The 22,556-nt window shown below is 55.5% G+C and overlaps 8 protein-coding genes across 8 annotated transcripts; 5 read left to right on the top strand and 3 right to left on the bottom strand.

The window, feature by feature from the left end:
• Positions 1-1,234: 1,234 nt before the first annotated feature.
• BO95DRAFT_436395 (universal stress protein family domain protein) lies at positions 1,235-3,740 on the top strand (the record flags this gene model as incomplete). Its single annotated transcript, XM_025585231.1, has 4 exons — positions 1,235-2,594; positions 2,650-3,398; positions 3,455-3,516; positions 3,575-3,740. The coding sequence occupies 4 exons, from the start codon at positions 1,235-1,237 to the stop codon at positions 3,738-3,740; spliced, it is 2,337 nt and encodes a 778-aa protein (XP_025437298.1).
• Positions 3,741-4,319: 579 nt separating this feature from the next.
• BO95DRAFT_447590 (H(+)-transporting V1 sector ATPase subunit B) lies at positions 4,320-6,578 on the top strand. Its single transcript, XM_025587656.1, has 9 exons — positions 4,320-4,478; positions 4,565-4,649; positions 4,714-4,733; positions 4,812-4,847; positions 4,905-5,066; positions 5,134-5,450; positions 5,507-5,781; positions 5,838-6,056; positions 6,109-6,578. The coding sequence occupies exons 1-9, from the start codon at positions 4,380-4,382 to the stop codon at positions 6,417-6,419; spliced, it is 1,524 nt and encodes a 507-aa protein (XP_025437297.1). The 5' UTR covers positions 4,320-4,379; the 3' UTR covers positions 6,420-6,578.
• Positions 6,541-8,326, bottom strand: BO95DRAFT_399708 (putative aminotransferase family protein (LolT)). The gene is made up of 3 exons (XM_025583829.1): positions 8,179-8,326; positions 7,530-8,107; positions 6,541-7,285 (listed from the first exon to the last, which is right to left on the bottom strand). The coding sequence occupies exons 1-3, from the start codon at positions 8,255-8,257 to the stop codon at positions 6,581-6,583; spliced, it is 1,362 nt and encodes a 453-aa protein (XP_025437296.1). The 5' UTR covers positions 8,258-8,326; the 3' UTR covers positions 6,541-6,580.
• A 67-nt stretch (positions 8,327-8,393) lies between these two features.
• BO95DRAFT_291887 (uncharacterized protein) lies at positions 8,394-12,746 on the bottom strand. The gene is made up of 2 exons (XM_025581715.1): positions 8,890-12,746; positions 8,394-8,832 (listed from the first exon to the last, which is right to left on the bottom strand). The coding sequence occupies exons 1-2, from the start codon at positions 12,623-12,625 to the stop codon at positions 8,531-8,533; spliced, it is 4,038 nt and encodes a 1,345-aa protein (XP_025437295.1). The 5' UTR covers positions 12,626-12,746; the 3' UTR covers positions 8,394-8,530.
• A 535-nt stretch (positions 12,747-13,281) lies between these two features.
• On the bottom strand, positions 13,282-13,881 carry BO95DRAFT_447586 (uncharacterized protein). The gene has a single exon (XM_025587655.1). The coding sequence runs from the start codon at positions 13,512-13,514 to the stop codon at positions 13,296-13,298; it is 219 nt and encodes a 72-aa protein (XP_025437294.1). The 5' UTR covers positions 13,515-13,881; the 3' UTR covers positions 13,282-13,295.
• A 439-nt stretch (positions 13,882-14,320) lies between these two features.
• On the top strand, positions 14,321-15,420 carry BO95DRAFT_485983 (uncharacterized protein). The gene is made up of 2 exons (XM_025590434.1): positions 14,321-14,455; positions 14,776-15,420. The coding sequence occupies exons 1-2, from the start codon at positions 14,359-14,361 to the stop codon at positions 15,198-15,200; spliced, it is 522 nt and encodes a 173-aa protein (XP_025437293.1). The 5' UTR covers positions 14,321-14,358; the 3' UTR covers positions 15,201-15,420.
• A 1,170-nt stretch (positions 15,421-16,590) lies between these two features.
• Positions 16,591-17,739, top strand: BO95DRAFT_374814 (putative alcohol dehydrogenase; the record flags this gene model as incomplete). Its single annotated transcript, XM_025583117.1, has 2 exons — positions 16,591-17,391; positions 17,443-17,739. 2 exons carry the CDS (start codon positions 16,591-16,593, stop codon positions 17,737-17,739), a joined length of 1,098 nt encoding a protein of 365 aa, XP_025437292.1.
• Positions 17,740-18,103: 364 nt separating this feature from the next.
• Positions 18,104-18,913, top strand: BO95DRAFT_468467 (uncharacterized protein; the record flags this gene model as incomplete). Its single annotated transcript, XM_025589365.1, has 3 exons — positions 18,104-18,217; positions 18,297-18,668; positions 18,749-18,913. The coding sequence occupies 3 exons, from the start codon at positions 18,104-18,106 to the stop codon at positions 18,911-18,913; spliced, it is 651 nt and encodes a 216-aa protein (XP_025437291.1).
• Between the last annotated feature and the right edge of the window lie 3,643 nt (positions 18,914-22,556).

Raw genomic sequence — 22,556 nt, 5'->3', positions numbered from 1 at the left:
CAGTCAAGCAGTCAAGCAGTCAAGCACTCAAGCACTCAAGCAGTCAAGCAGTCAAGCACTCAAGCACTCAAGCACTCATGCAAGGGATAGGTCTATCAGCTGTGTGAATCGAGTTACTGAGTTACTGAGTATTGAGTTAAATTGATCAGCCTATTTTCTTCTCTCCTCTCCTCTCCTCTCCTCTCCTCTCATCTCCACTCCTCTCTCGGCCCCTCTCCCCTCCCCAATTCTTCTTACTTTGTTGGTGATACCCCGCCATGCCGAGCTTTTTCTGACGAGCTCAGCTGCAGTTTTCGTTGGCCGAGCTTTTTTGCTCACCTCTTGGTCCTCTTAAGCTCCCTCGAATCCCCAGTCGATCTTGGGACTAACTGTCAACTTGTCAAGTCATTCCTCGATTCCTTTTTCCCTGTGATTGACTTGGCAGAGTGGACTGTGCTCGACTATTACCATTCATCTTCTCCTCTTATTTCGTTTTCTTCTTTATTGTTCCCGTTCCCCTCCTCCACTTTCACTTCCACCTTCTACCTATCCGTGGGGAGAGCTCGTGAACGCGCCCGACCCCCTTTGGCCTTTGGTTGCTTTTGTTTGTGATACGTCCGCTGCGAACTGTAACAAAGGAAGAGCCCTCAGCTTCAGCCAGAACCTGGGCCGCGGCTGGTCGCGACCGATTCGATCGCCGGCAGTTGCAGCCGTTTCGTTGCACGTGGGGATCTCCCAAGCTCGCCCGCTTAATCTATAATTCGTGCCTTTTCCTGTTGTTGTTGTTGTACCTCCGCATCACGGTTCCGCAAAGTGAAAGAGGACAGAGTTGCTGCTTTGCTGCTTCGCTGCCTGCTGCTACCGTGCTGTGCTGTTGCCACAGCTTGCTCAAGCTCTTGTCACCGATCACGGGGAAAGCTGAAAGCGAAATCTGGGGATTTGGGAAGTGACTTGCCGCCCCTTACCTGGATTTGGCGCCGCTCATTCGGCCGATGATCGTCGCTCAACCGTACTCCACATTCCGGGGCCCGTTACGGATTAGTCGTGTGTCTCAATTCCAGTCGGTCCCTCCTCCCCCTCCGTTTTTGGGTGGCTCCATCAGTTAACTTATTGCTGCCAGATAATAATCCCACAGACAGACAGACAGACAGGCAGAACACATCTTAATAAGAACTGAATAGAAAGATCAAAAGGACCGGGTGAATTCGGGGAAATCCAGTGCACTCGTGCTCACTTGTGCTCACCCACCGTCACCATGCCGTACTACAGTAGAAAACCTGCGCCCATCTCGTTAGAGACGGCACTGGAGGAAGAACGCCGGGAGTTACTGCGGGAGTCGGGGGAAGGCAACCACACTAATTCCTCTTGGTACCCACGCCGGAGCATGCTGGACATCGCTCCCAGTCCAGGCTTTGTCCCTCCCCGGCATGGCTCCATCGCCGGCATTGGAGTGGGCGTGACTTCCCCCTCGGGCCGCAATTATCACCATCACTACAATTCTTATCCCGCTTCCAATACTACTACCTCTGCTCCCCGCCGCTCTTCGACCCCCACCACGTCCACTGCATCATCTCCCACCACTTCCTCTAAACCTCCTCCCCTCCCTCCCTCCTCGTCCACATCGCCCTCGACGTCACCTACGACCACCACGACCACCACGACCACCACGACCACCACCTCCCCTCCGCCGCCCAGGACCACTTCGTTGGTGGCTCCTCCGTTACCACCGGCACCGAGGAAATCCTCCGTTCAGTCCGACAGCAGCGACAAGTCCGGAGGCCCCCAAGCCGCAACCACAACCACGCACAAATCAGGCCCTAGCATTCGCTGGGATTCCTCTCTCGATATGCCTCCCAGCGCCCGTCGTGCCAGTCAATCTCAGGAGAAGCCTCCGGCCGCTTCCTCCTCGAATCGTCTGCCAAGCATGGCTGCCGTGATGTCAGGCCTCGACATCAAGGTTGGGTTCCCGAGCTTTGTCAGAGGTCGGGACTCTGGCCGTAGTTCCTCATCCCGAGGCAACTCGCTTGACTCGCGAACTCCGGCGCTCCGCTCGACCCGCTCCAGTTCGCCAAAGCGTCGCTGGCTGAGCCCCGGTTCACGCAATCAGTCGGTCGACACCGCAAAGCCTATACTTGAAAGTCCGAAGGAGAGCCCGAATGAGAACCCGATGGAAAAGCTGAAAGAGAGTAAAGAGTCTCCTAAGGAGAAACAGGCAGAGAAGCCTACAGAAAGCACTAAAGAACCGCTGAAAGCAACCCCCAACGAGAAGCCAAAAGAGAGTGTGGCGGTTGGGAGCGCCCCGAAGGTCTCTCCTCCTCCGACCCCTCCAGCAACATCCCAGCCAGCAGTCCCGCCTCCACCAGCTCCTCAATTCCCACCAGAGGCGGATGCTGATTCCTCGGCTCCCGGAGAGCAGCGGCTCGAAAAGGACCACTACGACAGCGAGAACAATCCGATCGAGACCAGTGACGAGGACGGTGACGAAATGTCTTCCAGCGATGATGAGAGTCCGGATCGCGAGTCGGAAGAGAACAAACGAGGGCGGAAAGAGACGGTCGACCATGAACCTGCCAGGATCGCTCCGCGCACGACAACAAAGACGGCTCCGGTATTTCGTACGTTCTCGTCTCGTTGTTCCGCTACTTAATACTGACTGATTGTGAGCTGCAGAACCCAGCAACAACTCCACAGGGAAGTCTGAGTTGATCCATTCAGCCAAGACAGGCCCCGTCTCGAAGCCTGATGTCCGCCCCCGAACGAGTTTCGACTCTGCCTCAGCGACCAACACCCCATTCGGCTCGGAGGACGAGGCAGAGTTGTGCGACATCAAACGCGCTCAGAAGCTCAGCATTGAAATGTCTGCGATCGATAGCTCGGTGCACAACCGATCAATCCGGACGATCATCCGCGGCGACTATCCCAGCATACACGAAGAGGAAGGCGCTCGTCGCCGCCAGCGCAAGTATCTGGTGACGACTGACCTCAGTGAGGAATCGGTGTATGCTCTGGAGTGGACAATTGGTACCATTCTGCGGGACGGCGATACAATGTTTGCGGTCTGTGCCATGCACGACGAGACCGCTACTCCGGCAGCCGTGCAGATTGGGGATGGGGCCAAAGCCATGCAGGATGCTGCTGCGGTGGTCGGCTCGCAAACGGCCGAGACGGCGGCGAAATCCCAGAATGATTCCAGCTCGCACCTGCCTCGAACCTTCTTCAATCGCTTAGGGACCGGCACGGACAGCAAACCGGGCTCGGTCGATGCACGAGGCATGTCCAAGGCGGAATCCGAGCGCGTACGGGCGGTGGAGGTCATTTCACAGACGTGCGTGCGTCTCTTGCGAAAGACGCTACTGCAGGTGCGCGTGGCGGTAGAGGTGATTCATTGCAAGAGCCCGAAGCACATGATCACCGAAGCTGTAAGTCAAGCTTGATTTTGCTCCGAGGTGCACGCAGTTGCTGACCGAGTATTCAGATTGATGGATTGGATCCTACGCTGGTAATTGTTGGGGCCAGAGGACGAAGTGCACTCAAAGGGTAAGAACTCTGCGATCGACCTGCATGGGCTGCAAACTAATCAGACTGTTTACAACAGGGTGGTCCTCGGATCGTTCTCGAACTACCTGGTCATGCATTCATCGGTACCGGTGATGGTGGCCCGCAAGAAGCTGAAGAAACAAACCAAGAACAAGAAGATGAACGTCCGTCTGTCCAACAATCTAACAACGCCCAAGAAGCTAGCGTTGGCCAAAGTGGACTGAATGACTGCAATTTGACCTTTTCTCCATGTGCTTTCCCCGTTCTTTGTTTTTGCACACGATACCATGACGGTTTGACGGCGGTTTGGCGTATCTATCTCACGATTCTAGCCTGCGTTTCTCGTGGATGCTTTTCCTTTCTCCAGCTGTATCAGTATGACATTCATGACGAGCTGATCTGATGATCTCATTTCGCTTGGCGTTCGTTTTATTTTACTTGACTCGATTGTGAAGCCTAACACGGATGGGGACATTTTATGGCGGCCGCAGATGGCTTTGTGGGATGTATGAGTCACTAGTTTCACTATCTCTGCAAGAACATGACTGATTATCGTATTCTTGATCGTAATAAGTCTTTGTACTAAATTATAGATCGTAGGCGAGAGAGCATCACGTGGGAAGGTTCCACACCGCCCCCCGGGAGGACGTGGAGCCAAACGGGGCAAACCAGCCAAACTGCCCACGGGCTCCAGCCTAAGCATACGTCGACACTCCCGACCACCACCAGGAGCTGTTCCTCTCCCCTCAGTTCCGCCTCCTCGTCCGCATTCTCCCACTTCCCCCCCCCCCTTCCCCCCTTTCCCTCTTTTCTTTGTCTATCGTCTCTGGCTCAAATAGTACCCTGTGGTGGACTCTTCGACCATGGCCGATTTCGTCGACCCCCGGATGACCAGCGTCAAGCCTCGCATCCGCTACAACACCATTGGAGGTATCAACGGACCGCTGGTCGTTCTGGATAATGTACGGGCCCGTCTCCATCGGCACGTCATCTGGCCGACCCCAGGTATATCAGGGATGGGAATTCCAGCTAATCCACGATGGCTTAGGTCAAATTCCCCCGTTACAATGAGATCGTGTCTCTGACCCTCCCTGATGGGACCGAGCGGTCGGGTCAGGTTCTGGAAGCTCGAGGTATGTGTGGATGGATGAATGAGATAACGATCAGATCCGCTGATGTATCTTACCCTTGCTGTAGGAAACCGAGCAGTCGTTCAGGTGCGGTCTTTCCGAGTGCAGAGAATGGGAGGTGGATTTATCGGACGGTATATTGACATCGGAATGCGGTCATACTAGGTGTTCGAAGGCACGTCTGGCATCGACGTTAAGAAGGTACTTCGCTGTCATATAGCCAGAGCCCGAGTCAACCGCCGTGCTGACTTCCCTTAGACGAAAGTCGAGTTTACCGGTCACAGCTTGAAGCTCGGTGTCTCTGAAGACATGCTGGGTCGTGTGTTCGATGGCTCCGGTCGCGCGATTGACAAGGGCCCCAAGGTGCTGGCGGAGGACTACCTGGATATCAACGGCCAACCTATCAACCCTTACTCCCGAGTATGAGCCTCGCCTTTGTTCCGCGACATGCACATCCCAGGTGGCTAACGCGTTTGGTGGTGTGCAGGTATACCCCGAAGAAATGATCTCCACTGGTATCTCCGCTATCGACACGATGAACTCCATTGCCCGTGGCCAGAAGATCCCCATCTTCTCTGCCGCCGGTCTGCCACACAACGAAATCGCCGCCCAGATCTGTCGTCAGGCTGGTCTGGTGAAGCGCCCCACCAAGGACGTCCACGACGGACACGAGGAGAACTTCTCCATCGTCTTCGCCGCCATGGGTGTGAACATGGAAACGGCCCGTTTCTTCACCCGCGACTTCGAGGAGAACGGCAGTATGGAGCGCGTGACGCTCTTCCTGAACTTGGCCAACGACCCTACGTATGTGATTGGTTTTGTGTGCTTGTGTGCGTGCGGAACTGACAGCCCGCGTCCAGGATTGAACGTATCATCACCCCTCGTCTTGCGCTGACCACGGCCGAGTACTATGCCTACCAGCTGGAGAAGCACGTCCTGGTCATCATGACTGATCTGTCTGCCTACTGTGACGCTCTGCGTGAGGTCTCGGCTGCTCGTGAAGAAGTCCCGGGTCGTCGTGGTTACCCCGGTTACATGTACACTGACTTGTCGACCTTGTACGAGCGTGCCGGTCGTGTGGAGGGCCGTAACGGATCCATCACACAGATTCCTATCTTGACGATGCCTAACGACGGTCAGTTGCTTATCTGGTGGTGCATATGCCGATGGGCCAATGCTGATGGATTGCAGATATCACTCACCCCATTCCCGATTTGACTGGCTACATTACGGAGGGACAGATCTTCATTGACCGTCAACTGTACAACAAGGGTGTCTACCCGCCCATCAACGTGCTGCCGTCGCTGTCCCGTCTGATGAAGTCGGCTATTGGTGAGGGCCGTTCCCGGAAGGATCACTCGGATGTGTCCAACCAGTTGTACGCCAAGTACGCCATTGGTCGTGATGCTGGTAAGTTTGTGTGCTGTGTTGAGATGTGGTCATAGCTAACTTTTGTGTCTAGCCGCCATGAAGGCTGTCGTCGGTGAGGAGGCCCTCTCCTCCGAGGACAAGCTCTCGCTGGAGTTCCTGGACAAGTTCGAGCGGACCTTCATCAGCCAGTCGCCGTACGAGTCGCGCACGATCTTCGAGTCGCTGGACATCGCGTGGAACCTGCTGCGGATCTACCCCAAGGACCTGCTCAATCGTATCCCCAAGCGTGTGCTGGATGAGTTCTATGCGCGGTCTGCGCGCAAGATCGCCAACAAGGACACGCGAGACAACACTGTGGCGGAGCAGACCCAGGGCGAGACTGCGGATCTGATTGAGACGTGAGTGGATAGCTAGGTTTGCGAGTTGCGTGTTTTCTGCTGGTACTTGATTGTGTTTGTGATGCTGTTACTACGGCCTGCATATATTCGCGTAGTTGTATATCATTGCAGAATTTTGTGGATGGGCTTAGTCTATGTAGTCTGTTGTATCTGTTGCATCTGCTGCTACAGGTGAGACGACACCTTTCCCAGCTTAAACTCCTCCTTGACGCGACCCACCAACTCCTTCAACACGGGGACCAGCCACTCGAAATCGCTCCTGTCGAGATAGACCTGGGCCGACAGCCGCACCCACAGCCAACCGGCATGGGCAAAGACGGGCACGAAGGTGCGGTAATCCTCGACCAGCCTCCTCTGCATCCAATCCACCACCGCGGGGACGAGCTCCGCTGTTAGACCGGCGGTATCCTCCTCGCCTCTTACCGTCTGCACGACCCTAACCGGCAACCGCACATTATTCATGGCACACCTCCTCCACGCACTCCTCTTACCTGCTGCATTGCCGTCGCCAAGAACCTCCGTCCCCAACCCGGCCGCCACGAGATCCGCCCCCTCATTCACCAGCTCCTCAAGATAAGCATAAACCGCCGCCTCGCCGCCGCACACCTCCTCCCGAAACTGCAGGGCGGCCGGCACACACAGATACGGCGTATCGTCAGCCGTGGCCACGAACTCGAACAGCGCCTCGAACGCGGTCTTCCGTCCCGCACTCGCCATTAGCGAGGGCTTCGCCGGCGTCTCGGATGGAGGCGGGATATACCCCCAGGAGGTGGGGAGGGTGGTGCGGATGAGGTGCTGCAGGGCGGGGTTGACGTAGAGCAGGGCCGCGCTGCGGGGGGTGTAGAGCCACCTGTGCGCAGTGCGCATCAACTGTCAGCATTATGCTCCTCTGATCTGTAAGTCTTGTGGGGGTGGGGTGCGCAGCTTGCCCCGTCCCCCCCCGGGGCAGCCCTCGGCAGTAAGGGGAAAGCTAGGGGAAGGAAGGTAACTCATACTTATGGCAATTACTGGTCAGGAAATCCACGCCCCCGATTTTCCCCCACCCGTCTGGCCCTGGCCCAAGCCCAAGCCCATCCCCAAGCCCATCCTGGCCCCCATCCCGGCCCTCATCCACCAGCGCCGTCCCCAAATCCAACTCAATCATGCCGACACCATGCGCCGCATCCACCAGACTCCACACGCCCTCCTCCCGACACACTTTCACCAAAATCTCGAACGGAAACCGCACCCCAGGCAGACTGACCACCGTCTCCAGCACGGCGATCCGGGGCCGCGACCCCTCCGCCCGCACCTGGCGCACCGCCTCCCGGAACCGCTGCACCAGCTCGGCCGGGGTGATCGGGAACGCGTACTCGATCTTCCGCAGCCGCAGGGTGGGACCTGGGAGATGGTCGCGCAGCGAGAACAGCCCGTTCTCGACGGCGCCGTAGACCGTCGAGAAGTAGAGGAGCGTGTCCCCTTCCACGAAGTGCGGGGCGAGGTTGTGCAGCACGGTCGCGACGCCGGTGGTGGCGTTTTTGACGGGGACGAGGTCGCGGACCGGGCAGTTGAGGAGGGCGGCGAGCGCGTGGCGCGCGGGGAGCAGGGCCGTGGGCTGCGTGTAGCGCAGGAATTGGTCGGGGGAGAGCTCGGCGAGGCGCTGGTAGGTTTGCTGGGTTGCGAGGACGGGGCGGGGGTGCGTGCCGAAGGAGCCTGGGGATCGATCATTTATTAGTTTTGTGTGTTGGGGCGGGGGGTTTATAGTGTCTGTCAGTGGGAGTGACCGTGATTCAGGTTTCTATAGTTCGTGTCGAGGAGGAAGTGTTGGCGCATCGGGGCGCCGAAGGGGGTGGTGGGTGACATCCTCTAGGCTCTTCGAATGTTTTCTGGGTTGATGGGAAGGAGTTTATCAGGTACGAGGAGAATCTGGACTGTACCAAGTAAGTGCCGATGTAGATGTATTTATACTCGCTCCTCTCGAGTTCGTCAATGACGCATAGAGGGGCATGTACTGTAATCGAAGGGCGTGGCTATCACATGATAGATAAGTTCCCGATCTATGCTATGCGGGATAGATCCTGATAAGATACACCTTCACCGTCACCATCCTGCATCCAGTTCCCTGACACCCACAATCTACCGCTTTCCCTTCTTACGCGGAGCAACCACCTTGAACGCCGCATTGCTGGCATCCTCCTCCCGGTGCGCATTCGACGACCCCTTCTTGGCCACCTCGCTCCACCCGCCCGCGTTCTTCGGCTCCGCAAACGCACTCGCCGCTACCGGGTCCACAATCCCCTTGTCCGCCAGCTTGCGCCGACGGATAAATTCCTCCGCAAACCGCCGTCCATCCAGAGTCTGCGAGTTGGCATACACCGAATCCGAGATGATCTCCGCCTCCGCCGGCAGGAACAGCAACTGCTGCACAAAGTCGTCCACTACATCATTGCAATTAGCTCCAGCTCAATAAACCCCGAGGAAAGAAAAACACTTACCATTGATGTTGCTGTTCAGGCCCTTGCCCAGCGCCAACTTGGCCCACTTGGTGAACTCTTCAACCGCCCGGTTAGGGTTGGTGGCCGGCGTAGGGCCCACAGACACGGTGCGAGGCGTGGCAACCGTAGCGGGCTTGGGCTTCACCGGCGAAACGGCCACGGGCACGACGCCAGTGGTCGCGCGCGGTCCCGAAGGAGCAGCAGGAGGAGCCTTGGCCTTGCCGCCGGCACCGACGGTGGTCCATGCGCCCGAAGAGGCAGCCGTGTTCACAGGAGACGGCGCGGGAGCCTTGCTGGCCAGATCGGCGTAACGCTTACCAGTAGACGAGGGAGCAGTAGGAGGGCTGGCAGCAACAATTTGCGCCGCAGCGGCCGCAGCGGCAAGACGCTGCTTTCGAGCCTCTTCTTCCTTCTGAATCTGAGCCAAAGTCTTCTTGGCAGCAGCCGATGGAGCGGCAGGACCCTTGTTGTTCCAGACGGAACCGGAGGAAGTCGGGGTCGACGGGGATCCGGCGCTCGCCCAGTTGGCAGTCGACGGCAGGCCAGGCGCTTGCACCTGGGCCGCCTGGCTGAGGCGCTCCTGCTCCGCAAGCATCTGAGCACGACGAGCGGCAGCGGCGATCTCCTCCTTCTGGGCGGCGTTCCGAGCTTCAGCCTCCTGGATCTCCTTCAGAGAAGGACCCTTGGGGACCTCGTTGGCTTCCTTCGCCCACGGCGCAATGGACGTGGTGGGCGCATCGACCGGGGTCTGCGTCTGGGAGCGAGAGTTGGCAGCCAGAGATTCGGCCACATTCTGGCGGTTGCGCTGAGCGGCAGGAGCCGGCAGAGGGGAGGCAGAGGGCGGAGGAGGGAAGGGCTGGGGCATGGCGCTATCGCCCTTGCTCATCCAAGCGGCCTCGGTGACGGAGCCCGCCTGCGGTTGTTCCAATTGCTGCTGCTCGCGTTGCTGCTGTTCCTGCTGTTCTTGTTGCTCCAGCTGCTGGCGTTGAGCGGTGGCAGCCTTCTGGACCTGCTGCGACAGAGTGAGAGGAGGCTCCTGGGGAGCGGCTTCAACGGTATCGAACTCAGTACTCTCCTCGGGGATCTGAGACTGAACGGACTCGGCCGGGTGGGTAGGAAGACCCTCGACAGTCTGCATTCCGAGTTCGGCTTCCTGTGCCCTCAGGGCATGGAACTGACGAAGGCGCTCCTCACGTGCCTGTTGGTCGAAGAGAGCATCACCCTGGGTGCTATCAAACTGCTCTTGCTCCTGCTGCAGACGGGCCCGATCTTGGAGCATCGAAGCGACCTGCTGCTGGTGGAACAGGCTTTCAGGTTGGCGAGCAGCGAAAGAGCTGGGGGTACCAAAGGCGAACGGATCCGGCCGACTCATGTTCAGGCGGTCCAGAAGAGTAGGAAGTTGATCCTGGCCCAGATCCGTGCCGAGCATCTGAGGACCCACGTTGGGCAGAGGGTTGCCTCGCATGGCGGCAGCCGCATCAAAGAAGCCGGCAACAGACGGAGGTTGCTGCTGGGACTGCTGCTGCTGCTGTTGCTGCATCGGCGCCTGGATCGGTGAGGGCTGGAAGCCGACCGGAGAAGCGATGCTACCGAAGCTAGGCTGGCTGTGGAGGCTGTGAGCACTGGAATGGTGCTGAAGCTGATGAGGGTGGATGGAGTGGGGAACGCCCTGGAACTGCATCTGCTTCATCAGAGCCTGCTGCTGAGCCAAGTGTTCTTTCTGGCGGGCCATCAGGTACTGCTCCTCCTGTTTGCGACGTTCCAAAGCGTTCTGCTGCTCGGCGGTCAGGGTGGTACCAAAGCTAGGGAAGCTGCCAGGGAAGGGAGGCTGCGCTGTGCCGCTCGTGTTGCCAGTCCATGGTCCGGGGGCAGGGTCAGGCCCGTGAGGAATGCCGATTTGAGGTACCAAGAACGGTTCGCGAGAATTGCCAATGCGACGAACCAGCTGTGCCAACGGCTCGAATTCGGGGTCCTCGAGCTTCTTGATCTGCAGGTCTGGGCTGAAAAATCCGGCCTTGAACCAGTCATGCATCTCGAGTCCAGTCCATGGGCCTTGGATGTTACCCTGCGGGTCACGGTAGATCCAGCGCATGCGGTCAGGCATCACCATGGTCCGTTGCTGCGCCGGGGGGACAGACCCAGAATTCCCGGGGGTCTGGCTGGGTTGCGGCGCATCAGGAACCATGGAGCCAGGACCAGAGCCGACGGCAGACACAGGAGTCTGAGAAGTCGAAGTGGCTGGCTGGCCGCCCTGCACAGTCTTATCGATAGGCTGTAGATCTGCTCCGTGCGTCAGTGGGCCCTGATCCGCCAAAAGTCCATCGAAGATCTCCCCAGATTGCCGGGCAGCCTCGTCCAAAGCCCCTAGATCGGGCCGGATCTGGTCACTCTGCATCTGCTCTTGCATGGCAGGGGGGAAGAGCGAGCCTAGTTTGCTCGAGCGACCCAGACTGCCCGTTCCAGTGATCCCAGCATGAGGGCTGAACAGACCGCTTCCTCCCAGCGTCGACAAGCTTGGAGATTGCAGGTCACCCATGGTCCCGAAGATCGGGTCACCGAAGCCGCCCGCAAACGCAGATCGTTCGCGCGTGGGGGTGCCAACGGCGGCGCTCGTGGGCCATCCAGCAGCGCCTCCAATGGGAGGAAGACCACCTAGGCCGCCCAAGCTTGAAAAGCTTCTGTTTCCAGCTGCACTCGATGTTTGGCTGCGGTCAATGGACGGCAAGTCCATGCCCGAGCCGACACGTCGGATGGAGCCGAAAGCGGAGGAGGTATCGCGCAGGCCAGTGATACCGGGGTGGGTGGTGTTTTGAATATCCGATCCGTCGGTTTCGACATCATCCACCTCGTGTCGGTCGCCGTGGGGGCTCTGGTAGGGGTTCGTATTGGTCGGGCTAGTAGGCTCGTGTCCCTGCAGAAGACTCGGGGTAGGGTTCCGGGAATTTTCGTGGCTCTGCATCAGTTCCCGAAATCCGGGGATGCTCGAGGTCATGCCAAACGCCCCAAAGCCCAAATGGTCGGACGGGGGCTGGGGCTGGGGATTGATCTCTTGAGAGCCCCCAAGCGCCGCGCTGCCACTGCGAAGCTCCTCCTGGAATGGGTTCGTCTCACTGCGACCAGTGCGGGTCTTGACAGGCTCGCCCCAAGGGGACTGCGCGCGCTTCTCACCCTCCACATCAGCAAAGCGCTCCAGGCTGCTAAGAGACGACTTCTCCTTGAGAGCCGCCGCCGCCATGTCCTCGGAGCTATCCTTGGAGAAGAGTCCCTTCAGGCGACTTTCTCCACGGAGACTGCCAAACCCAGCCTTCTTCTCCGTGGTGGGGGTGGTGCTCGTTCCCGGTCCAAGAGAAAAGGATCCGAACGCACCCATCGGTGAATTATTGGCATTTTGCGAGGCGGCCGCCCAAGGCGAGCTTGGCCCACCTGGCGCCACGCTCAACGGATTGGTGGAGCTCCGCTTCAGCGAGCCAAATGGCGAAGCGACATCTGCACTGGGCTCCTTGCCCAGATTCTCCTTTTCCTTCTCCTCCCACCGAGCAGTGGAAGAGGAAGTATCGCGGAAGTCGGTCTTGCGGCGCAGCAGTGAGGGAGGCGGGGTGGACGTGGTCGGTTCGTCACGGAAGAAGCGAGAGCCACTGGTGGTAGGAGACATTGGATTCGCGGGTGAATCGGCCGTCTCCCGACGCCGGGGACCGGGACGTCCAGCGCTGGGAGAGGAGGTGTTGTAGTTGTTCATATGACCCTGGGAAATGGACAGCTTGCGACCTCCCGCGCCGGTAGCGGTGTTCTCTTTCGAGGCGTTCGTGGGTGGCGGCTTGAGCGGAGAGTTGACGGAGGAGGTAAACAACTGGACGATTTAGCAAAGATGCCCCGACATAAGTTGAAAATAGTCCATAGGTGATGTGGCGGGGCATAACATGTAAGAAAGACACACCTCTTTCTCGTCGTCCGTCGGTTCCACGAGACCCAGCGGCTCGACATGGCCCCCATGATCCCAGCAGACCTCCGGACCGGACGGATTGTCCTTAGAATCTTCGCGCTTGCCCCATGCTCCATTGACGGGGGAGGTTTCGGAGGAGTGGGGATTCCAGTCGGCGACGAAGTACTCTGCGACATTCTTCCCCAGCGAGCCGGTGTCCCGTTGGTTCTTATAGAGATTTAGCAGCAGGTCCTTGGAATAACGAGTTTCCGTGGTGGCACCGTTCCGGAGTGCGCTGGACTGGTAGTTCGAGGACATATGCGGGGGGGTGTAGGTGCCGACGGTGGGAGTGGTGGCCGAGTTCGGTTGACTCGTATCCCGGTTATGCGACGGGTTCGTCGCGACTGAGGGGCGGCGGAAGGTCTGTGTTGCTCCGTTCATGCGAGTGCGAGACCTGTGCATCCCCAGCGGAAGTAGGAATGAGTTGTCAGTTTTTCTGGTTCCACCACAAAACTAGGAGGCCCCCGGCCGGATTTGGATGGGGCTGCTGGCAAACGAGGAGACGGACGCGCGACAAGGTGTTGGGCAAGGAACGGGGGCAGGCATACCATTCTCCACCGGGAGCTCCATCTCCTCTGCGGTTGGAAGAGTCGTGGATGTTGCCGGCGGCGGCTGAGGCAAAACTAGAGGGAAGTGGCGTAGGCATTATGGAAGAAGAGGATAGCTGGTTGAGACGGGAAAGACAAGGCCGAGTCCAGCAGATCAGATGAAAGACAAATCGAGGGAAAGGTCGACGGTCAGAGGTGAGGCGAACGCGTTGGTTTCGAAAATTTTTAGAGGGATGTGTTTGGTAGGAAACAAGGACGCAAAGCTGTTTGGTTGTGTGGAGAGAAGAGAGAATCGATCAGCCAACGAACCCGAGGGACGAAGATGGGGGGGGGAGGAAGCGGAGGGAGGCAAACGAGGTTTCGATGGTGGAGGGAGAGCAGGAGAGAGAGACATACCAGGCCCAAGTTGATCGAGACGGCGACAGAATTGTGTAGAGCGAAAATAGGTTGTGGGAGGAATTGCAGGTTCGGAGCAGCAGCAGCAGCAGCAGACGAGGGGATTGAACGAAGTTCGAGTTCGAGATCAGAAGATCGAAAGGATCAGTTCCTGGTGCAAGTTTGGGAAGTTCAAGAGTGAGAAAAATGAGCCAAGGGCTGAGCGGCGAATGAGCGGTGGGATGTGGCAATAAGGGGGGACTGTTTTCGTGTTTCGTCGCTTTTCTCGCCTTTTTCCCCATACGTTGGATACCAGCCACCCTCGAGTCAATTGAAGTACATTACCTCATCAGTAAGGGTAAATTCTCGACCTTGCCTGAATGATTGTTGATGTCAATCCATTCATTCACTCATTATTACACACTACACTCGTAGTTGCCAGGCCCCTACTCCTCATAACCTAACACACAGTGCCGCTCCCAGGCAAAGCCTGGGTAGACCACTATGGTGACCACGGTGGTGACCACCCATGCACAACACATCCTCTGCAAGCACAATCTTTGTATCATGTGTATTCCACGCGGGTCGAAGAATAGAGACGATCACTGTTTACACCGGCAGTACCTGCAGTACTACTACTGGAAAGCTCGACCTCCAGGATCGGGTGCGTGGCCCGACCTCTTCCCCAGCCGACTCCATCTCTCTTGAGACCACGCCCCGACGTTGACTGGCCCACACACCATCCGCAAACGCTTCGGCTTCTTCCTCGACGTGTCGCTTTCTTTTTTTTTTGCCTTTTTTTGCGTACTGTACAGTACTTTCCCACTCATAAGCCCCCCCCCAAAAAGACAGAAAAAAGAATAGGCTGGCGGAATCGATGGGTAGTTCTCCGGAAGGAATAATCTACCGGTACGCATATAAGTTAGCTACATAGTCCTTAAATTTGGGGCAGTTTGCTTTTGCTTCACGCAGAAACGCAAATAGCAACAGCAACAGCAACAGCAACAGCAACAGCAACAGCAACAGCAACAGCAACAGCAACAGCAACAGCAACAGCAACAGCAACAGCAACAGCAACAGCAACAGCACAAACAGCAGCCCTACTCCTACTCTCCGAGTCCGGCCAGCATCAGCATCAGCCACCACGAAATCAATCAATCATCAAGCACTCTTCCCTACCCATCAAGAATAATCCAGACGCAAAAAAAGCTCGGCCGGTTACAGCGGAAATCCAATCGCCCTTAAGGTTTGGTCGCTTGCCCGGTTTAAGTAATTTCTGTCGCTTTTCCCACCGAGCCGGGCTTGGAAGTATACTTTTATTGCTTGCTTGCTTGCTTGCTTGCTTGCTTGGCTGGGGAGTTGGTCTTGTACTGTGCACTGGACCGATTTGTGCAGATATACTTGATTGACCATATCACTTAAAACCTTAAGGTAGTTTGGCCGTGGGGAGGTTGACGTGATATCCGGGATTGTTCTCATGGCTGGAGGTTGGATACACCTTGATGATCAGTGGCGTGGCTTCGGTTGTTGTTCTTCTTATTGTTTGACGTTTCTGGGTCTTTCATGCGTAGATCGAAAGCTCACAAGTACATACATATTCCTACCTACCAAAAGAGCTCGCAAGACGGGTGGCATATAGTTATCTCGTGATGATGGTACAGTACACTTCATTGGAGCTCGGTTGCCCGAGTTCAGGCAGGTTATTATCCAGGGCCTCTGGCGGAAAACCTCAATCGCATCTCGCCGGAGCATTACCAACAGCCAGATGCTCGATGCTCTCGATCGCATAGAAGTTGAAAACTGACACGTCACAGCCGATCTATCCTGTAGGTTGCTCGCATTGGGGGTCTACTTCTGAGCAGTGCATAACTCGGGAGCTTTGCTCATCAAACATCCCCTCCCCCCCCATCATACTCATATTCAACTTCGCGATGCTTCTGCTACCTTGGCCATATGTATATACCAAAATGTATAAATCTGCGTCACACTTCTCATCTGCCACCGAATATCAAAAGTCTCAAAATCCGCCCAGAATGAATACTCCCACCGCCTGTTAAGAACTCCCAGCAGACACTGGAAGAAAATACCCCGTTTCGACGTTGTCGTCGAGGTGATCAGTATTGCCCTATTGAAGTATTCCCTTAACTGCAAAATGTAAGGTTCCGTTGGTGTGGAATGTTTGCCTCCGCCGCTCAGATACCATACCGGTATGATACCGGTGCCAGTAATCTGATTACAGAGTGTATAATTTATGTCGGCCTGAGGCACCGAGGACTTCGTGGTTGCATCGCCAGCAGTATCATACTCTGAGCAAGATAGGTAGAGCATTGGCATGGCTGCAGCATGAGTGCTAAGCCACTTGTATGGAAAATCTCCATCGTCAGTCGATGAGACAGGTGAACACGTCTCCTCCTTTGGTGTTGAGGTTGATATCATAATCCGTCCTCGGCAGGGTTGTGGCATTGAACTTTGAATGGCAATTAATCTCTCCATATGCTGTATCTGCTACCTAGTTCCATGAAGAGATGCTCTTATTTGAAGTATGATAGCAATTGGTGATTCTTCTACGTCAAGAATGCTCAGTCAAAGCATATACTCTTCTTAGCTCTAGTGACGATCGGATCTAAGGACATCCTCGGCACTTAATAACAAATCCAAGCTCCCCCGCACTGATAAATAACTCAAGCTGGGTCCGCCCTTTCATCTTCTCACTCCCCCTGATCGCTAAACCCCCTCCCTCACCCCAATTCCATCACAATTACATATCCTACAACTACGAAAGACTTCAACTGCGTCAAAATGTCCAAGGCCGTCTTCCTGACCAAAACAGAAGGCAAACCGGGCCAAGTCTACTATCCCCTCTCCGTGCAGGCACAGGCCGTCCCTACCCCACAGGGCCGCGAGTTACTCATCAAGCTGACCGCGGCCTCGCTCAACCACCGCGATGTCTTCCTACGCCAACATTTGTACCCGGGAGTCACGTTCGATGTTCCCCTCGGTGCCGACGGAGTGGGCATGGTGGTCGGGGCGGGTCCCGATGTCGCTGACCCGCAGCGCTGGCAGGGGAAACGAGTGATCCTGAATCCCGGGGTGGGCTGGGACAGCTCGCCGGATGGCCCGGAAGATCCCAAGGGGTATCGCATCATGGGCGGAACGAAACTGTACAACAAGGGGACGCTGCAAGAATATGTGGCTATCGAGGAGTCCGAGGTTGAGGAGGCGCCGGAACATTTATCGGATGCGGAGGCCGCGGCGCTTCCTTTGACGGGGTTGACCGGGTGGCGGGCGTTGGTGGTCAAGGCTGGCGAGAGGAATTCGGGCAAGGGGGCGGCCATCCTGGTGACGGGGATCGGAGGTGGGGTGGCTCTCATGGTTCTGCGATTTGCGGTGGCCAGGGGAGTCGACGTGTATGTGACCAGCTCGAGCGAGGAGAAGATCAAGAAGGCGGTTGAGCTGGGCGCCAAGGGTGGTGTGAATTATAAGGAGGAAGGATGGGAGAAAAAGCTGCTGGGTCAGCTTCCCCCCGGAAAGGCGGCTTTCGATGCGGTCATCGACGGTGCTGGAGGCGATGCAGTCGAAAAAGCTGTCAAGCTACTCAAGGTGGGCTGCGCCCCGTTGCTGTCTGCTCGAAGAGAATACTGATTGATGCAGGCTGGCGGCATCCTCTCGGTCTATGGAATGACGGTCGCGCCCAAAATGCCTTTCTTGATGCAAGCGGTGCTAAAGAATATTGAGGTGCGTGGGTCTACGATGGGCTCGCGCAAAGAGTTTAGAGAGATGGTCGAGTTTGTGAGGAGCCAAAAGATCCATCCTGTTGTCTCGCGAGTAGTTCAAAGCGACTTGGGCGATATTCCAGCACTGGATGATCTTTTCCAGGACATGAAGGAGGGCAAACAATTCGGCAAGCTGGTCTTCGAATTCGGCAAGGCGTCGGGAAGCAAACTATGAGCTGTTACGCTGAGCGCCAATTATCAGTGATATACTCTAGGTCGCAAGGAACACAGCTCACAGAGGTAGTTATGTAGCAACGGTTGACTGTGCGCGCGTCTCTTGGGTCACTTCTTCCAGGGCCACGCAGTAAATTCTGGCAAACAGGCAGGTCGCCCTTTCCCTGTGTTGACACGCTGTTGCTGCGCCGTTGCGCAGTCAACAGTCGACAGAGTGTTTACCAGCACCTGGTCCTTCACAACAGCTGTACATACAGTGCCATCGTTACTTAGTTAGCACCACGGCTTTATCTTTCATACCAAAAGGCCACTCGTTGATCCTCTAGTCTCTAGCTCTTCCAACATTCTGTGACTGAAGTGTCACAATGAACGCCGAGCTTGTCCTGCGATACGGGCCTGGCATGTCCTTCTACCGGTCTCACCTCCAGTCACCAGACTTAACTCAACCTGACAGCAATACCGCCAACGTGTCACTGAGGGTTCGTCAGCTCAGTTGCACTCGAGATATGGATAAAACCTCAGATAAAACATAAAACTGACCGTTCTTTCTACCTTCAGAGATACTCTTCAACTCTCCGCACCCTGGAAACGACCAATGAGATGCTGATTCATAAGATCTGCAAGCTACGAACGAACACCCATCGACTCCGACGCGATCTGATGAACCTGGAACTGCACGTGAAAGCATTCAACCGCGAGCTCTTGGCGACATGGCAGGCAGACACATTGACGCGACTCATCGAGGTTATATATGAGCGCCACGGCTGGAAGTTTCCCGGCAGGGTTGCCGTTGGCGACCACATCTACCTGCCCCGTGAAACCCTCTCCACATTGTACTTGAAGGCCTTAGTGAGGATCAAGAAGGAGACGGTTACGAAGAGGTTTGGGCTGCCGATGCGGTACTGGGATGCTCTACAGAGATACCATGAAGTAAGTCTAACCCATGCGGGGGTGAGCTGCTGTCTCCCCACTGGCCCATTGCCACACCCCCCTCTAACATGGGAGTTTAGGTCACTCATTTACGGAGCACCAATCCCAGCCGAACTGAGAACAGCTTCGCTCGATGGTTGGTCTCCGTGAAGGAGGTGAATCGGGGAGCGTATCGATTCTGGGGCAGATTGTTTCCTCTCTGCTATAACAACCGGTCCGTCGAGCAGAGCGCCACTATCTTTTGACTAGCAGCCAGCCCTCCCGCGAGGTTGATTTTCCTTGATTGCAGGATCCTGCCTTCGAACAAGAATCTTCGGATAGATAGCATCGAAATGAAAAAGTCTCTGCCTCAGTCCCACCAGCTTGCAGCCCCGTGGCAAGTTGAGTGAGACATGCTACCAAAACCGGTGACGCTATGCTGGACTGGCGTGTGGTGTGTTATCAGCGATCCCATTTCTGGTCAAGACCCGTAAAAAAATATCCCAGTCTTTCTCCAGTTTAGTCCACGCAGCCAACAGGATGTCGATCTCAGAGGAAACGGCCCAAGTGCGACGCTGACTGGCCATGTTTCTGGCAATTCCGGCCAGTGCAAAGGACCTGCATTGGGCTCCAGCTTGGTTGGTTATGGACAATCGGCCCGGACGCAGGATACGCTTTGGCCAGCACAGCGTGACGTCGAGAGGAACTTGGAGGGGGAGTTTTCCATTTGGATGATAGGATGGTTGTTGATTAGCTAGGGGGTGGTGGTGGTGGTGGTTCCCTTTTCCCCCCCTTTGTTGCACTGTCGGCGCACGTTACTTTTGTTAATGCCTACCTAACCCCCATGTCATTTAGCCAAAACCAGTTGCAAATAATGATGAACCCAGCATGACAGGATGTTTGTTTCAGGGTTCAGGGCTTCATTTGTGTGTAGAGGGCTGCAAGTGAGACATCATTGGATGTATCGATGTAGGATGTAGGATGGCAGGAATAACGTGACAGATCAGCTGACCGACTATAGTATATGTCATGTGTCTTCATACACACATCCCACTTCACAACTTATCTCAGTAGAATCAGCTATCCCAAACATCATCCCTTGTCCTTTTCCTACTCTCAAGGTAGAGAATAAGGCCCCAACGTGCAAGAAACAAGCTTGGGTGAATTTAGTCTCGTCGCTTAATTTACCGGTAGGTCCTCCACGGCCCGCGCGCAAGTCCACCGGCAGGCAGGCAGGCAGGCAGGCACGGCGCCCTCTCCCAACAGTAGTTTACCTACTCCGTACCTACTGTACCATACTACTCATACTAAGTCACGAATCCACTCCCCTCAATTTCAACAATAATCTCAGAGTAAGTGCCCACAACCCACCACCGCAAAATCTTGGTAATGTATACGGGGTAAACGAGAGCATCAACACCTACCACACACCCACAATTTCCCCAAACAGGATAAATACCCAAGCACACAAGCACCCAAGCACACACTTCACCTTCCAAACCCTTTGGTGCCTGTCCTTCCCCCAAGCTCCTAGGCTCGGGAAAAAAATTGGGGGAAGGGGGAGGGGGGAGGGGGGCAGCAGCTCGTATTGTGTGGGTGGCGGGGAAACGGTTTGGCCGGTAGCGAATTGATATCGGAAAAGAAAAAAAAAAGGATGGGGACGGAGGGGACCTCGGAGGGGAGGGGGGACCCATATATGATACTATATATAACTTTTTTTCTTTTTCCTTCGCTCTTAGTCTATAATTTACTCTGTGCTTGTAGGCACCGTTTTTTGGTCTTGGTTGTTGACTTCTTTCTTAGCTTTTATTTGGTTAGGTTGTTGAATAACTTGTTAGCTATAGGTATAGGTATAGGGTGTTTTTATTTTCGGCGTGTAATGTGTGATTTGATTTGATGGTTTGGTTAGTAAGTACCTACTGTACTATGTAAGCCGGTTCAAGGGTGAGTAGTTGACTGGTGGACTTGGCGAGCGTTTGACTTGTCGTATAGTTCGTGTAGGTTATAGTTAGTCAACCTGAGATACTATGACTAAAGGGCACTAACGTTAGTTAAGTTGGACTTGGTTCGACTGCTCTGTACCTTATGCTACAAACTGGGAATATCGTCGGGTTGGGTTCTCTTGGCGGCTTTGCTTCGTTTTGTGTCACGAAGAGGCTGCTATATACCTCACGGGCTTGGGTTGGGGCTCGATGGTAGATACCTGAAGGTATAGTTATGCAAATTGTTGCGCTCTCGTTTATTCCACCTGATCGGGAACATGGCCTGTTCTGGCGACGTAATTGATTGTGACGGCCTGGATGTGTACGCAGTAACAGATCAAGGCTTTGATATAAGGCTTGGGTGATTAGAAACCACTGTGAGATTGAAGTACGTTGGTGCTGTTTTATACTCTTTTCGCAAGCATACACCTGCTGAAGCATCATCTTGTAGGCTTAGTTACACTCGAACATGGCTCTAATCCTCCATCTGTGACATCGCTTTGGTTGTGCGCTGCCATTCGCACCAATGAGATGAACACTCCGCTCTGTGTGGACTAGCAGTCGCCTGTGGGCAGTGGCTGGAGATAATCAGTCGCCGACTAAAGCACTGGTAGTCGCCGACTATGAGACCATGCCGCACACAAGAAGCTCTATTGCCTCGGTCGGATCCCCTGGAGATACTCCTTATGCGAAGGACGCCTCGCCATATTGCCTCTTTCTCTCATCTCTCCGTCCCCTTAGAGACCCCAAAGCCTAGGAGTCTCAGCCCAATTCTCCAGTCCCCCTGAGATAGACCTGCAGGGTAGGTAGGGGTGTCTCAACTCAGAGTTCAGAGCAGCTAGTCTTGGACGGTCTTTGTCCGATAGTCCTCTCGGAACTGAGACATATTGGCGCCATACAGAGACCTTGGACCAGTCAGTGGAAAATGTGATTCGCACTAGGTAGTCCACCAGTAAGCTGGCCTATACATGGCGGGGTCTTGACGATGATGTCGCCAAACCAGGGCACCATTGGATGATCGTTCTGGTCGACTCTGAGTATGGAGATATGAGACAGGCAAAGGAGGGACAAGGGTAGTGAACCGAGAAGCGCATTCCAGCCACTGATGGCATGCAATGGAGCTAGAATGTCTTGTTCGCTCTGCTAACCCCAATCACAATTAGATCAAGATGTGATCAGACCAAAGGACAGTGACGTGATGTCCCTTTCATCCTTGTACACAGGCGCACACACACACACCCTGGATCAAAATGTCATTGCAGGCTGCATGCTGCATGCTGCAGCCGGGGGTTGCTAGGGTCCAGGATCAGTCCATGGGAAGCTGGCAGGGAGGAAAGTACAGAAGTACAGTACAAAGCCAAGAATCACCGTTGCTCAGTGGCTGATCCTAGGCAGCTCGTGTTGACCCGGGATCTGTGCGACGCACAAGGCAGTGACAAGTGAGATAAAGAATTCCTTCCTGCAGGCAGCCGATGGCGCACGGGAAGGGAAGATCAGGGTCAACAGCAGTCCAGAAGGAGGAAGACGGGGAGGGGCAGCAAGCTTCGCCTCCTGGTTGTCTGGGTTCTTGATTCTATAGTGTGGCGGAGTGTTGAAGGCCTTTCCTCGCCCTCTAGGGATGTGCTGTAGCTAAACCTCACTTGACCATGTGCCAGATCATCGGAAAAGCTTTATTGGCGAGTTTATGATGGCTCAGCCCACTTTGCCCATTAGTAGCCAGCACGCATAATGCAGTATCTCAGGGGTAAAGCTCCTCTTGGGAGATGGCGATGAGACAACGGCCCACGCAGGATATGCGTGCGTTGTGAGAGGGTTGGGTAGGTAGCTTTGAGCTTACTGAGCCGAAGCAATCCCAGCGGTTCGTTCGACAGGAAGGAAACTGTCTCTCAATGCTCTTGCCGATCTGCTCATCCACCTGAGTCCATAT

The sequence above is a fragment of the Aspergillus brunneoviolaceus genome (assembly GCF_003184695.1).
Source record: "Aspergillus brunneoviolaceus CBS 621.78 unplaced genomic scaffold BO95scaffold_92, whole genome shotgun sequence".
Lineage (NCBI taxonomy): Eukaryota > Fungi > Ascomycota > Eurotiomycetes > Eurotiales > Aspergillaceae > Aspergillus > Aspergillus brunneoviolaceus.
Note: the sequence above shows the minus strand (reverse complement) of the source record. Positions and strands in the feature narration are given on the sequence as shown.